At 38.9% G+C, this 15,814-nt stretch overlaps 1 protein-coding gene across 1 annotated transcript in view; it reads right to left on the bottom strand.

Moving 5' to 3' along the window:
- The window catches only part of pigg (phosphatidylinositol glycan anchor biosynthesis class G (EMM blood group)), a 58,081-nt gene that overhangs the window by 29,504 nt on the left and 12,763 nt on the right, over positions 1-15,814 (bottom strand). Inside the window, exons 6-8 of the mRNA XM_023395976.2 lie at positions 11,865-12,077; positions 7,532-7,749; positions 6,838-7,122 (exon numbers count right to left, since the gene is read on the bottom strand). Of these exons, the coding sequence (XP_023251744.1) occupies positions 6,838-7,122; positions 7,532-7,749; positions 11,865-12,077 (716 nt within the window). The remainder of the gene's footprint in view (positions 1-6,837; positions 7,123-7,531; positions 7,750-11,864; positions 12,078-15,814) is intronic.

Raw genomic sequence — 15,814 nt, 5'->3', positions numbered from 1 at the left:
AAGTTCAGCCAGCTTCTCAGTTCTGCAGCAATATTTTAGCCCAACAAACAACCACCAAAATTCAGACATACATCTTAGCCTGTGTTCACCTTGATGGCTGAACCTGTACGTGCACTACCAACAGCCTACAGTGGTCGTTTCACTGTGGGACTGGGGTGTTTCTCCATTACAAAACTACAGGCTATTGTTGTTTTCTACAACATGCTGTGGCATTAAATATTTGATGCTGGTAGTTGTGTTAACTGGACAGAAGGTGAGTCAAAAATTTAGGTGGAAATTTGGTTCAACAATGTTGAAGATTCAATTATTACTTGTTTTTAAAATGTCCACCAATTTTTTTTGGTTTTTTATTTTTTGGAAAGCTTCAATGTCAGAAACAAGACATTGAAATATGTAAATTTAAAATTCAGTTGGAAAAATGAAAGAGTCTTCTAAATCTTTTGACTGGTAGTGCACATCAGGGATGATCAGGCCTGACTGTTCATGGCTGACAACAGGACTGATGTCCTGTAGGCTTACAACTTCTTTGATTTTGAGATAAAACATGTCAAATGTGTCGTGGCCCGAAGGGAGCTGTAACATGTTTTTCCAGCTCCATTGCTTCCCGCTTGAGTCTCTCTCCTCCAGTGGTTGTCAAATTGTGAAATCCCACAAGAAAAAATTCTCTCAAATGTTTTTCTGCCTTGAGTAAGTCATTTGCAAACTCATTGTGTTCATTGCATTGTTTCATACATAGGTACATACTGCAAATATTCCAGGATTAATTTAGGAAGCATTTGCATTTGCACAGAAAGGATAACACCCGTACTGGAATACTACCGATACAATCTCACTCATTAGTTTTCAACTCACAAGTTACATGCCTCACAATCTTTTTTTGTTTCCACAGTATTGAGCAGTATTCCCACAGTAAATGAGACATTTCATATTTTTATGTCATTAAGAAAAAGATGTGAATTGAAAAGTTAATTAAGGTCCTAAATGTCAGTGGAATCAACACTGTTCAGGCAAAATATTCTATTCTGCTATTATTAGATCTCACTGCTGCTTTTGACACAGTTGCTCACTCCTTATTGGTGGACAGGTTTGAAACCCAGGCAGGCTTGGCTCTCTGATTCTGTTATAAACTGGTTGAGGTTCAACTTGTAAGAATTATTTTATCTCCACTTGCCCCCTCCTGTTCGATGCACGCCTGTGGCCATTAAGGCAGATTTTCAACAACTTCATTAATTACCACACTCATGCTGACAACACTGACAATAAGTCTTTGTAGAAAACTGAAGTCTGAGTCAGGCCAGACATTTGGGTGTTTGCTTGGATTAGGTTTTAAATTTTAGCAGTATACTTGCTAAGAGGACTCCTATCTAAACAGGATCTCTAAACTTTAATCCACACATCTTGAGCAGCTTAAACTATTCTCTCAGGTCCATCAAAGAAAGCTCCTGAGCAACTTCAAATATTTTGTTCAAAATGCAGCCACCAAAGTTCAAACCAAACAAAGAAATAGGAACATACAACACCTAAGTCTTTGTATTGGCTTTCAGTAATTAAGAGAATCAATTTCAAAATACTGCTACTGGTCTGCAAATCACTTATTGAACTGGAGCCTAATTATATTATCTGATATCAAATACTTTCTCTGTGCAAACCTTCTAGAAAACCAATGTCTTGTGACTTGGGTCTGCTACTCATTACCGGTCCAAGACAAGATATTGTCCTGAACATAACCACTCACAAAATGACAAATTGTCAATTTTATCATTAGGTTTTTGCATGGATTAAACAAACAAGATATATGGTATACTGTATAAATAAGATATGTTTCTGTCTTTGTGCTATAAGCTATTGATTTCTCATCTAACTCTCTGCCAATAAATGAATATGGATATTGTCCAAAATGTTGAACTATTCTTTTAAAACTTCCCATATAGTCCAATGGTAGATGTCCATGTGTTGTTTGATTATAGATCAGGTCTAGCTTCTATATTAATACTATCAAAGTGTCAAAGCCTCAGTCCACAGAGAAATGCACACAGCCTGTATTCAGAAACTGAGCCTTAAAACCAGCCGTCAGGACTTCTGTAACTTTGTGATGTCACAACAGAGCAGCCACTGCTCTCAGCGATGCTGCAAGCCCCACCCACCTGGACCCAGGATCCAACCCTGCAGGATTTGGTTTCTCTGTGTGTTTACCTGAAATCTGCTATACTTTCATTATATCACTCAGAAAACAGTCGGCCAATCAGAAGAGAGGCTCAGAGCCTCGCCTCTTGCAGATGTAAAACTACATTGAGACAATTTTTGGTTCTTAAAACCACAAATATGTCTTCTTATGGATCAACACTTCAAATAAAACACTGAAAAAATATGGGACTTTTAATTATCAAAAGACAATAAAAGATAGCTTGTAAATGCTCTTCTATTGATTTGAAAAGCATAAAAGGTTGAAATATTCTCCAAGCAGCCTCAGGGACAACATACTGTACAACAGAACGTCAATCAATCAGAACCTGAAGCCTTATGTGTTCAAGGTGTCTCTGTCTGCATCATGAAATAACAAAGTCATGACTTTTTTTGTCTAAAATCACTGGAGGATCTTTGGTGCCCTATCTGCATGAAACACCATATTTCTATCATTTTAGGCAAAAGTAGCATGAAAGTGACAAATCAGTCTTGGTATGATATGTGATTTATGATTATTGTACTGGCAGAGCACTGAAGCTGACTTTCCATCATGCAGCTGTGAAACAGTCTTTCTGACTCAGCCCTCTATAATCGGACTTTCCAGCTTTCTCATTTGAAATACAGCTATTTTCACTCAGGCGAAAAAAGAAAGCTTATTAAACTCTTGTATTGTTCTCAGAGTTAAGTAAGCTCCTTACAACAGTCATGATAGATTCAATGAGTACATTTGTTAAGGAGGTCTTAGCTTTTGTTTTAATATTGCAAGAATTTTACTCTCGGCATTTCTGTTTTCTCCAATTTCCAATTTCGAATATTCCCCACTTGTAACCTCCCTCACAGGAACTACTTCTTTAAATAATGTATACTCACCTTTACGTTATTAAAATTCATTCAACTGGAATTCTAATCACATTTTTGTTCAAGTGGTGAGTTGGTAAGTGTGCTTAATCTTCCAGTTTCTCAACCTCACTTCGTCTAGCAGAGAAACTAATCAGGATACTTCTAATACAACTTTTGGATGCCACCCATAATGCAGTCATTTGTCAAGCCAAACCAGGCGCAGCTTTGCATTCAGATCCAAACTGATCCAAGTGATTATATAACCTAACAGCACTGTACCTGACTCCTGATCATTTCTTATCCGTTCTTTCTTTCACTTCAGGACTTTGTTGCACAATATTTCCTGACTTTTTTCTCCTTAGTGGTAACTCTAGCTGTATTTTCAAAGCACTTCAGTAAATTGAAAGGCGACTGAAAAACTGTCCAAAAGATGCCACACTGGCAAAAGTAGATTTAACAAAAATCTTTCCATTTGAAATACTAATATAGTATAACACTAAAACAGCTTCAGTGTTTAATCTCAATATCAAAATGAGTTTGTCAGTCATGACTTCGACGACACAGAGTCCACTAATTGTATTTCCTCACACAGGTTATTACAGAGATAAAGATTTCGGCCATGATTGTAAAAGCTTAATCACTGCTTCTGGAACAAGATATAAAACATGTCATGATACCAAGCACTGCACTTCTCTACACTCCCTACAGTAAAACGGCAGATGGGGCAAATCAATGTATTGCTCTCAAAGTAATCGATAAGATTTTAGCATTGATTCCAACATCAGCTGCAAGTCAATATAAGAAAGCTGAAATGCTACTGTGGTTTATATGGTCCCTCGAAGACCAGCTAAAAGTTTCAGTAAAACTGTATCTGCAGCAGGACTCAGAACTAAATGAATGTGAGTAACAGGTTTTAAGGACAGATTACAGCTGGAGCTTATTCTCCATAAATATATAAGTTAGAAGCTTTTATAGCCTGTATTATTTATATTGTGGGCCTGGAGCCAATCGGGATCCAGCACTCTGATTCTTGTCCAAGTTTCTTTTTTTTTGTTGTAATAAGCATTTAAGATATAATCCTACTTGTCTGTCACATTACTTTCTCGACATAAGTGGTTTAATATAAACACTCACACGGACAGTAGTGCTGAAACACAACTATTTTAACAATCGATTAATCACTTCACTATCATTTATCAAACAACACGCCCAAACAGTCTCTGCTTCCAGTTTCAAAAATCAGATGATTTACTCTAAATTGAATATCTTTGGGTTTGAGTTGGTAGACTTCTCGGTTTTTCCCTGTTCTCTGACATTTAATAGACAAACCATTTAGTCAGTTAATATAAAAAAAATGTTCACAGGTTAAATAATGAAATTAATCATTAGTTGCTGCCAAAATGAACAGCAAATAATTAGTTCCCTTTCATTTTGAGGTCATTGTGTCACAGTTAATTGTACATATATGTTTGAAGCATTCGTTTCGATAAGTTCGATATTCGATTCGTTAAGTTTGTTCGCCTACATGAGTCGAGCCTCGGCGTTCTGGCCCTCTGTTACCTTTCTATCCAAAGTCTGGTTATTTCTTAAGAATTTGCTGCTGGATGAGGAGACGCATTTCTCTTTACAAGTCCAATCATTGACTGCTCTTTGAAGTATGTGCACACTGACATTGACATTTGTGTGACATTTGAACTCAAAGACAAATATTCCACAGTTCTCTCAAGCAAGGCTGAGTCACAGAAGCATCTACAGTACTGTGTGTTTCCTCCACATGCGCCAGTGTATAGATCTGGAAGTTCATTTCTTCATCCAGCCTAATGGTCTGAGCAGATTTCTTCGGACTTTTTGGACGTGTCAGCACTTTCTCAAAGTTCCCAGGAGGGAAATGAGATGTAACCTTTACAGATAAATTACAATGAGCAAAGAGGAGCAGGAGTAAAGAGGATTCGTCTTTAAAGCCGGTTTAAACAAACACTAACTAGTCCTGCTGTATCTGATTGATTGCTCACATTTAGAAGTGTCGTCAACATATTGCTGGGATTTACTTATTAATGTTTGTTGAGGTCAATTTCAGTATCGCTCTTTGTCCATCAGCTTTGTAGGTTTAATGGTGACATGCTGGTTTAATGACATGTTTAGACATGTTTCTGTTTATTTGAGCACCAGCAGTTTCAGAACAGACGACGTGGCCTCTTTTCTCCTGTTGGCGGGAAACTCATATCAGTCAGCTGGTTGTCTGCTTTACTGTTGGCAATAGTTGCAAACTGACATTTATTATAATATATATGCAGCAGTGATTATAACTGTGGTAACATTTCTACAGAGTCAAAGTCATTTTCCGTGAAATCTTTTAATCTCGTTCAATTCAAAAATCCCAGCAAATGAATTAATGCAGTTTTTATAGTGTTAATTATAAGGTCAAATGCTACTAATGTTTCACTGTAAATACTGCTGGCAGAGTCTTGCTGTTGTTCATAAAGCTTCATGTTCAGCAGCACAGCTATTGTAATTTTTCCTAAAATGCCATTATTTTGACAGTGATGGTGGGGTTTGGTTGGCCTATTTTCACTTTTTCCACTGCAGCACACAGTTGTGACCTTCCTTCAGCATTAAAGAGGTAAAGCAAAACTTTCTGTGCTGCAGAGTGGGAGACACCATCTAGCTGGAGACACGCAATCATCTGCACAGATTCAATTCTGGCAGACTGGAACATCTGATATAAGCGCAATGATTGTGGTGTTATAAAGTCGTGTTAAAAAAAATAATATAAAACATATGCTATTTAAAATGATGGATCACACTCATCAACGCAGCAGTGTGTTTCAGAAACGTGAGCTGTTTTTAATGGATTTGGAAAACAATGGAAGCCTGTGAACTCTGGGACGTGGCGTGAACCTGCAGCAGCACAGACTGTAGCAGCTCACAGTTTCTCGTGTCATTGGATTTCACAGTTAAGTCTCTGGAGTTTGAGAAATACTGTCCTAATTCCTTTTCTCTGACTCTCACAGTCACTGCATTGACTGATGAAAAGATTATTATATTAACAATAGCTTTAAATAATATCGTTTTTATTGGTGAGTATATTTAAGGGCGCATTACTGCGTTAAAGAAGTCGACATTAAAACTACTCTGTACTTATTACCTTACCATTTTCCTATGTGTTACTGTAGAGTAATTAAGGAGTATTTAACAAGGCTCTAACAAGGTGAGATATAGCCACACACAAAGTCTCTAGTTGACTAAAAGGCAGCTGCTGAAACATTTCTTTTAGGCCTCTTTTTGCCGAAGCGATTTTTCAATTGTCCCTCATCCAACAAAATCCGCTAAAACTTTTCTCAGGCTTTTGTTTCACAGTACAGGAACATTCAAGTGATTTAAAGCTGCATTAGTAAAGACTTTGCTAACTTTGCTAAATCACAAAGTGGGTGTACAATAGACACGAGTGTGCCTTCCCCCCTGAGCCTCAGTAGATTTAGTAGATTTTCTCTAAAATAAATTCTGATGGGCTCATGGGTAATGTTTCTTTACTGGTGGGAAGAAAAAAATCATTATATAAGAGCAAAAATCCATCTTCTAAACAGCAGTGAGTTATTTTTCCATCCAGAGATGCTGGATTCACTAACATTAGATCTTTTTCCCTCACTTGTCCCTTCAATATTCCTTGTTGTGAAGCAGCCGAACCGATGATCAAGTTCAGGCTTCACATGCAGCTTCCTGTACATGACACATGTGTGTATACATCTCAGAGGGCAAACATCTGTTACAATCTCTACCTGTGTTTGGGCGTTACATTTAGGTGCACAAACTCACCTTCCCGTGAATCTTCGGCCCTGGGAAGAGTCTGCGTGTTGCCATGGAGACCAGGATACAAAACATTGTTGAGGAGAAGGCAACAGCAGCGAAGACGAGACCCCAGGAGAGGCTGCAGAGGTAACAGGAGCTCTCGGCAGATGTGCACACCAAGACGTGAACCGAGGCGAGCAGCAGGCACATGAGGTAGAAAGGCAGAGAGAGCAGGGCTGAGAGGACTGGGAGGTCCACTGCTGCTGCGCCACTGAGGGCTTCAGGCATAGCCAGCAGTAAGAGCAGCAGGAGCTTGAAGGCCAGGAGAGAGGGAGAGAACGGAGACAGAAGTAGGAGAAAAGTTTTTAAGAACTTTGATCAAGCTTTTGTTTAACTGATACAACCTGAAAAAACCTAGCATGATTTCAAACAGCACGGATGAACAGCGGATACCTCATTCCTTTAGTGTGGCAGTTAAGAGCGATGCCATCGCATATTGGGCATAAAGATCATGAACGCCGAGCAGACCGTAGCAACATATGTTGATTATAACAAAACATTCCCTACTCAATCCTTTTACAGAGAAAAAAAACCCTTTTAATTGTGAACATTGGTTTGGTTTCATATTTATTTTTTACATTTGTTTCCTAAACCGCTGAGACACATCAATCTACCGTTACCGTTGAAGTTCTTAGGAAGAGATATATTCTCCTGTACTCACCTGAAACACAAAGACCATGCCTGCGATCATGGAGTACATGTCGTACTTGCCCAGCTGTTTGCTGAGAGCTGAGCTCATGGCGGCCAGGGCCTCCAGGTACTGCTTCAGGACTTTTTTCCCCATGTTTGTCAGCACCTCCGAGGTATTTCCCTCCATGTAGAGCTTCATCCAGCTCCCATGAGCCTTTTCTGCCACGCGGAACTGCTCAAAGCCGGCCTCTGGATTAGACAGAAGTTGGGAGGGTGGGGGGGTTAAAATGGCGTGGCTTTAGTCTGGACATTAATCAGGGATGACTTGACATTAATGTTTGTTGTCAATTACTCAAAGACTTAATGTTAATGTTATATAACCTTATTGCTGGAGCTATTGCATTCATATATATTTGTCAAAATGAGGAGGACATTTGCAGCATCTCATTAATAACCTCTATGAGTTTCTTGATGCAGCGTCACATTGATTTTATTACGTTTATTTATCACCAAATACCGTTTGATGCATCAGGACAATTACATTTATTTATGAAACCAAACAATCTAAGCTTTCTAATCACATAACTCCAGCTTCTGTTTGCAGACTGCCTCTAAATTAACAGCAATATTTCCAGTATTACAGGAGCGCACTGTTGTCATTGACTGGCATTATTTCCTCGCATATATCAACAATCTGTCACCATATTGTGACAAAACCATGAGAAACGTGAAGGAAAGTTAAGGCAGTCAGGAGTGCTTCGTCTCATGTCAGAAGAAAGCCTCTTCAGGATGCTGCCTATTCTGCTGTGTTTCATCATTAAGAGAATATAGGTACTTTCTAACAATTCCTTTCTTCGTGAATGAGAGTTCAGGAATCCTGTTCAAGTCTCTGGTGTTTTACAAATCTATGATATTTCACTCTTTTCTGTGGTGATAATATTCCTAATTGAAAAGATAATACTCTTGTAGTAAAAACCGTTTGGTCCTGATGAAAGCGATGTATAATTTGCCAGGATCTTAACTACGACAAGCTATGACTCATTCATGTGTTTACTCAAAGCAGATGAAATGATGCCCGTTTTCATCTTACTTCAGTGCTTTAGGAGCCTGTTCAAGGACAAAGCAATGTGGAGGTTTGATTTGTGGTATCCTTCAGTGAAACACACACACACACACACACACACACACACACTCCTAAAAACAATATTTTGCAGTATAACACCTATCTCAGCAGCATAGGCATAGAGGTGATAAATAGTGACTGTGGCTTCGCCAGACAGAGGGGTTGGTAGAAATATTAGAACCTTAAGCCACAGGCATGAATCATACAATATCGATGGTCCCGGCCATGTTTCATCTGTCTGAAAGTATGGGGATTGGTTAATGGCCCTCCAAGATGCCTGAGGTTAGAGGCACAAAAAAAAAAAACACACACACACACACACACAATATGAAGATTGAAACAAGGGAGACGGACAGAGAATGTGGCACAGAGATATGGAGGCAGAGCAAGGTTGTTTAAACCTTGTATCACAAGAGCTAAACTTAAACAAAGATAGGAGATTGTATAAACTTGGCAGAGGTTTGCACAACAGAGAAAACTCCTTAAATATCCAATTAGGGCGTCACACCGAAGCCGAGAGTGGCTGGGCTTAATAAACTGTTGCCAAAAGATTTTTTGATTGAAGTACGTTTCGTCTCCTTGACGAAACATATTTGAATAGTGAAATCAGCAACATTTCTTTTCAGACAGAAGGCTGATTTCTTTTAAGTAACCCCTTTCACACCCAAATTTGACCCCAACAGGTGTCCAACAGCACGCTACTTAAAATATCATCCAAGGCGAATTTCCCAGCAGTGACAACTATTACATTCTACTGCAAAACAGCTTCATGATTACCCAAGTGGACAGATTCAAAAAAATCAACACATCCAAATGTAGGTCTGCTGAAATAATTTCCATTTCATCCCATCACTATGGAAACCAGGGACCAAAATAGAGAGGAAAATGTGCTGCCAGAGCGGTAAGTTTTTTTTTTTTATGTGAAAGGAAGTCATTTGTTTCAAATCAAGTTTTGAAAAAACATTATTTGCTGCTTACCTCAAACAGGTTTGAGTCAGTGTTTACTTTTAGAAACACACACAAGACAATATTGATGTTGTCATCAGCGTACGTTGTATTGAAAACTGGGACAACATACAAATGTGTGTGGGCCCGAAGATGACACAGAGCAGAACATGTCATCATCTGGAAACCATGAATGCATCTACAAAATGTAATGGCAACCCATCCAATAGTTCTTGCGATATTAGTAGATGCTTCTGTCACAGAGCTCCTTCATCGATCTATTCATCTCTCTCCTCAATGATTCATTCAGGAGGATCTTGATTCTTGAAAAACAAATACACAGCACTAGTTCATCTTCAGTGTTATTATGTTAATTCTATCTCTTACAGATACAGGGCAGTGGTTTTAAATCAGTCCTGCAATGCCTGCCAAGGATTCGTGCGTTAGAGGTGTGATTTTTTTGTTCTGTGGTCATCAGATTTGCTCTAGCTGCCTTTATCTTTGCTCAGAGATTTTTCATTAGGTAGGATGGTCAACCTTGGCACCACCATTTACCTCTTTGCTCATAATTTCAAAAGCTATTCCATGATCATGGTATAACTGATACAGTAAAAATAAAAGTAAATTTTCAGTGGAAAAAATGCCTTGTGAAGATTATGAAATCTTAAATTAAATGTCACATGTCCAATTATTTGCCAAACAAGCCACTTATCAAAGAGTTTTCTCTCTGCTTCCGTAGCTCTGTCTCATTTAAAACGATAAGATAAATGACTTCTGACCGATCAAACATTAGCAATGGTAATTGCTGCCATTGGTGTATCAAATGTTTGTGAAAGTGAAGGACAGCAACAGAGAGATAGACGGAGAAGGAGAAAAACAAGAGGCGTGGGGGAGAAGCTGCAAGATGGATAACTCTGACAAACAGTGTGACCCCCAGATATAAGTAGGGAGCAAAACTCTGTAAGGATATGTGCATGCATTTGCACAAACAGTGGGCAGCATTAATGCTCAAGAACAGACCACAAACTGTTTGCGAGTCTCCCGTGTGGAGTTCCCACAGTTGTAAGGTAATTCATTCATCCATGCACAGATCTGCTATCACTTACATCGTGACCTGACAGCAGTGTGTTCAGAGCAGGTCAGTGTTCATGGCAGCGTTTTATTCCCTACGTCTTCTCAGTGCATATGTGATTCATCTGCGCCAATCAGAAGAAAACGTCCTGTATCTGAAACATCTGGAGGATTATCTAATTGCAAGATGAATATTTTCAATCTGTTAGCTACTATTAGAAACCATTAGCCAAAATATAATCGTGTCTAAATCAGTTTATTTTCATCTGAGTCATGCTGAAATCCAAATTTCCCTGTTTTTGTATAGGACTGCCGTGTTGACGAGTTTTGGTATGATGAATCTTTTGAACTTGTAAGATGATTCTACCCTCGTTTTTAATCAGACTGCTTCTGGTTAAACGCTCTGAGAAGCTGCTTTGATGCGGTCGACAACATGGTGTGAATAATGAAGAGATGAACTTCTACTTAGAGCAAACAATTTCTGAGTCAACGTAAGCCTGTGCCATCTGTGTTTTTTTCAGTGACAACACACGCACAAAACTGTGAGTGAAATATGAAACAATAAAACAACAACCTCAACAAAACAGTGATCTTAGAGTTAGCATATGTAGTGTCAGTACCTCATGTGTGGTATTCAGATTTTGATAGGTGTAAAGACACCTGTCTGAACATACTACAGCTTGAGATTGAATAGTGGCTGATGGTAAACCACTAGCGTTTATTTTTTCTGTCTTTTCTGACAATGTCGGCGCAGCAGAGCACTGTAAATAGGGAACTGTAGAAAGCCATTGCTTATTTACTCATCCAGCTAAAGTGGAGCAACAAAATATTTGGATTAGGATACTGCATGTACTGGACATTGTGTTATTTATTATGTGTTACAATATGATGCCCCATTAACTTTAACAGTTTTGGAGAGGGCCGAGATGTAGTAATGGAAAATGACTCTCTGTATGTTCGGTGGTTCAAGCAAAAACAGTTTTGACTGACATAGGGTAGAGGGAAAAAAACACTGCATTTTCATTTTGGGATGAGCTACTCCTTAACTATCACTGCTTTCATTCAGAATGCCACATTGCTGAGTGAATGGAAAAATACAGACACCACCACTATTACCACTCTGGAAACAATACACCATAGAGATGAGACTCCCTGTCAGAAAAGGTCCTGGCTTTCTGGGCTTTTGATGACTCAAGAGGTCAGACATAGTGAATTTATAACCCACCTTTCTCATAGTTGGGTATGCTGTCTTTGAGCAGGCAGCTGAGCTGGTGGCCATTGAGATGCAGGAAGCGCAGCTGGTCTCGGAGTGAGGTTTCTTCCAAGACACCCGGGATGACGTGGCCCACGCTGTTTTGAGATATAGGCAGGCCGAGTCCCAGGGCCAGGGTCGGGGTCAGATCAACCTGCTCAACCACTCCAGGCTTCTCCATTCCCACTGATATGACAGAGCAACAACACACACATGGAAACCAGTAAGAACCTGTGTGTGCCTGCAATACATGATGGTTTTTTTAATGACACACGAATCAAGTGTATTACTTGCATTTTATATCTTTTGTTAAAAAACAACACAGCAAAAACAGGGATCACTGAATGTACCAGCTATCAGGTTCTTGTTGTGTTTATTCCAAAATGACTTGAAACTTAAAATACACTGCTGTCTGTGCGCCTGAGGATTTCTGTCCCTTCAAAACATGCAGTGTCAGACACAAAAAAAATGGAAAAGCTTTCAAAGACTAACCAAATGTTGAATCACAATTGTGTTACATCAATCAGTAAATGTGGGTAGCAAAATGGCTATTTATTTATACAAACAAAAGTCCCATTTTATTACTTCAAGCTTTAAAGAAATTCACAGACAAAAACTATTTACATGATGGACACGAGGAAATGGCTCAATTTTCATACTGTGTCTGCTGTGGGAGATTTCTGCGTTCACTCAATAAGAGCTTGTCTCTAAGAATTTCACAACACTCATCAAGTTAAATTAGAAAAAGGAGGTACTTCTCCCCAAGTCATAAACCTGACACAGCGCTAACAGTGAAATATCCCACGCCTTCCTGCTATTCGGAAGTTTGGAAGAATTGAATATGTACAATACATTTTAGTGGGACATATCACTCCACAGCAGCTGTAGCATCTCATTGCCACAGCTGTCTTTTCCCCTCAGGACAGTCAGGCTGCGGTCACAGTAAATGGCGAGAGTGGAGGAACATCGACAACCTTTCTCCACAACTGACTCTTATTTTATTTATTGAGGCAGAGTGCATTAGTGACATCTTATTTGTTGATTAGAATCAGAGAAATATTCGTTTTGAATTCTAACCTAGAAAGCCTGAATCTGAAGACAAACAACCTTCATAATGACTCTTGCCTGTGGGTATGACCATGGGGAGGCTTGTCACAACATGTTAAACCACAACACAAAAAAAAATAAAAAAAAATAAAATGAAACAAATGAAATTAAATCATTATTATGTGAACTTTGCCTTTCATTTTTCAATGCTTTTCTTCTGTCAAACACTTTTATGTTGACACTCTACTTCCTGTAGAGAGCTTTCGAGAAGCCAAACGGAGGGTGGGAGACATTTGCCAGATTGTCTGTGTTTGAGGGAAGTTTTCAGGTTACAATAAGAAACTATACAGCTGTATATATATCATATATCCAGAAATGAACGACACAGCTCATGTGTGTGGGGAAGCGAGACAGCTGCAGACTAAAGGCTGGGACGAACCCCACAGCTATGAGCTAATTTGGTAATTGGACACAATGAAATAAGCTGGGGAATTATCCATTTTAAATTGAAAGGACATGGATTTGCAACAAGGACTTTGCTGTATTAAACCCACAGCTACTCGGGATAATACCATAAATCTACCAAGTATATCAGGCTTGTTTAAATCTGTTACTTAGCAACGAATGCCTAAAAATGTTTAAGTTATGGTTTTAGTTGCAGCAATTACACTAATGAGTAAAAGTTGATGGAGCCTTCTTTTTAAAGTGGAATATTTTCAGACCCATGGAGAAATTAAAACAGTTTTATGAAACACTAATCCCATATTAACCGCATGTAAAACCACACATTATTATTTCATGATGTTGTGTTTGTTCCCTAAAAGAAGGAAAGAAGTCATCTGCTGAGCAGACCACTGACCACATGTCTCTACTGTTACATCCAAACAAACCTCTTTGTGTGTACTGTACTATTTGAGTGTGACCATGGGAGGGTTACACAACAGAGCGACTCACATTCTGGCAGAACAGATGTGTCATAACTCAGTAAAAGCTTACACACACTGAATGCCGATTCACAGATGACAAACCTGCAGCTGATGACAATGCCATATGCATTACAGTATCTAACTCTCTAATACTGTCTCTATAATACCACCATCACGGTCATGTGTAAATTCTTACTATAACTGTACAGAGCCACGCATTTGCTCAGCTTGTAGATGACTTTGTACGAACGCTGTGACAAAACCAAGCTTAGCAGCTACCTCAACATTTCTTATGGTGAGATTTAAATTGACGCTGGCACACGTAAGGAATGTGTATGTGGGTACTATAGCTCACTTCATTAATATCTCTCTCACATCAGTAGGCAGATTTTTTGTCTATCAATGTATCAAAACATTCTTGCATCAGTTACTGGTGTGGTTGCACCACTGTTGCTGTGGGTTTTGAGGCTGGGAAGTTACCACCTTAACCATTCTCTGTTAATGTTTCTTTCTTGGCTTTAACTGCTATACAGGAAAAAACAGGGGCAGCTACTGAGGTAAGCAGTAAGTGCACCGCTCCCTCTGCCTACGTTGGCTGATTAAAGTGGCATTGCTTCTAAAGATCCTCCCAGCAATGTCGACTAAATGTTCTACCAATCTGTGCTGGGGGGGCTGTTTTCTCAATGATGCATTCAGATTAAAAAGTGAAGCTCAGGTACTGAGCCAGTAATGAACTCTGATCCTACGCAGACATTCCTCCTACGTAAATATAACCAGCTCTGCTGATGAGGCCACTGATTGCACAACGGCTGCATTTAACAGAGTACAAATTTATGTCAACATATGTACATCCAAGGTGGTATTAACAGAAAGTCTGTACCTTGTGGCTTTAAGGTCACAAATGAATAGATTAAAGACTTAATGTTTCCTTACTAATGAGTAAATTAACTTTAGAGTCAAATCAGAATTCTCGTCTGTAGGAAAAAGTGTCACGTGTTATTATATGTTTTGTTGTTCTTAATTAAAGGTGTTCACACGGGGACCTGAAAACGTATTTCCTCCGTTAACTTCTTAATAAGAGTGACTGCATCTTACATGAGCGCACACTGTTTTCTGCAGAAGTTAGAACAGGTTTGGTTGTTAGACATGAGAGATTTCAGTATTTCTTTTTTTCCTCTGTGCTCGTGTCTCTGGTCAGACGTGGGCGGGGCTCAATTAGAAATGCTAATATCACATACTGCCATACACATCAGATTTTTCTCTCAGCATTGATCATAACTATGCCCACACAGTCCTGATGAGGCTGAGGTTTTAAATGCTAAGCGCTTATAATAACGCCTAAAGAAGTTTTTTTTTTTTTTTACTTTGAGTGTGCTTTTATTCATGAATATTTAAGGTTTTATAAAAATACTTTCAAGGCAAGTTTTCAGGGGCTATATTATGTTTGTATTCTAACAAAAACAAACTTTACTTCCTACAGAAACACTGTTCTGGCCTCTTTTAATTTCTATGCTAATGAAACACAGAAAATCATCTTATTAACAAATTCAAGAATTCATTCAAGCAGCTGTGGATGTATTTCATCATTCATATGTGTACAAAGAATTTTGGCATTTACTTCCAAAATTTTAGGATTTGATAGAGAAGGTCCTGGTGGTAGACAAGTCATTCAAGCTGTTGGCACCATGGGAGGTGCAGAGTGTTAGCAAAAGCATGAATTCTGTAGCAACAACTCAACTGAACTGCAAATGATTAATTAACATGAATGGTCTATAAATAAAAAATCTTTGCAAGAAAAGATCTCAAAAATAGACTTGGCTGAGAAAGAAGCAATTATCACAATCACACTTTCCCACTCAACCACATTCATCACTGCAAAATAAAGTTCTGCTCAGGAGCTTCAATTTGCAGTCTTTCGAGATGACAGCGCTCCTCGCGCTAGAATTAATG

Source organism: Seriola lalandi, unplaced genomic scaffold, assembly GCF_002814215.2.
Source record: "Seriola lalandi dorsalis isolate HSWRI2012SDOR001 ecotype SW California unplaced genomic scaffold, Sedor1 jcf7180002054971, whole genome shotgun sequence".
Taxonomy (NCBI): Eukaryota; Metazoa; Chordata; class Actinopteri; order Carangiformes; family Carangidae; genus Seriola; species Seriola lalandi.
Note: the sequence above shows the minus strand (reverse complement) of the source record. Positions and strands in the feature narration are given on the sequence as shown.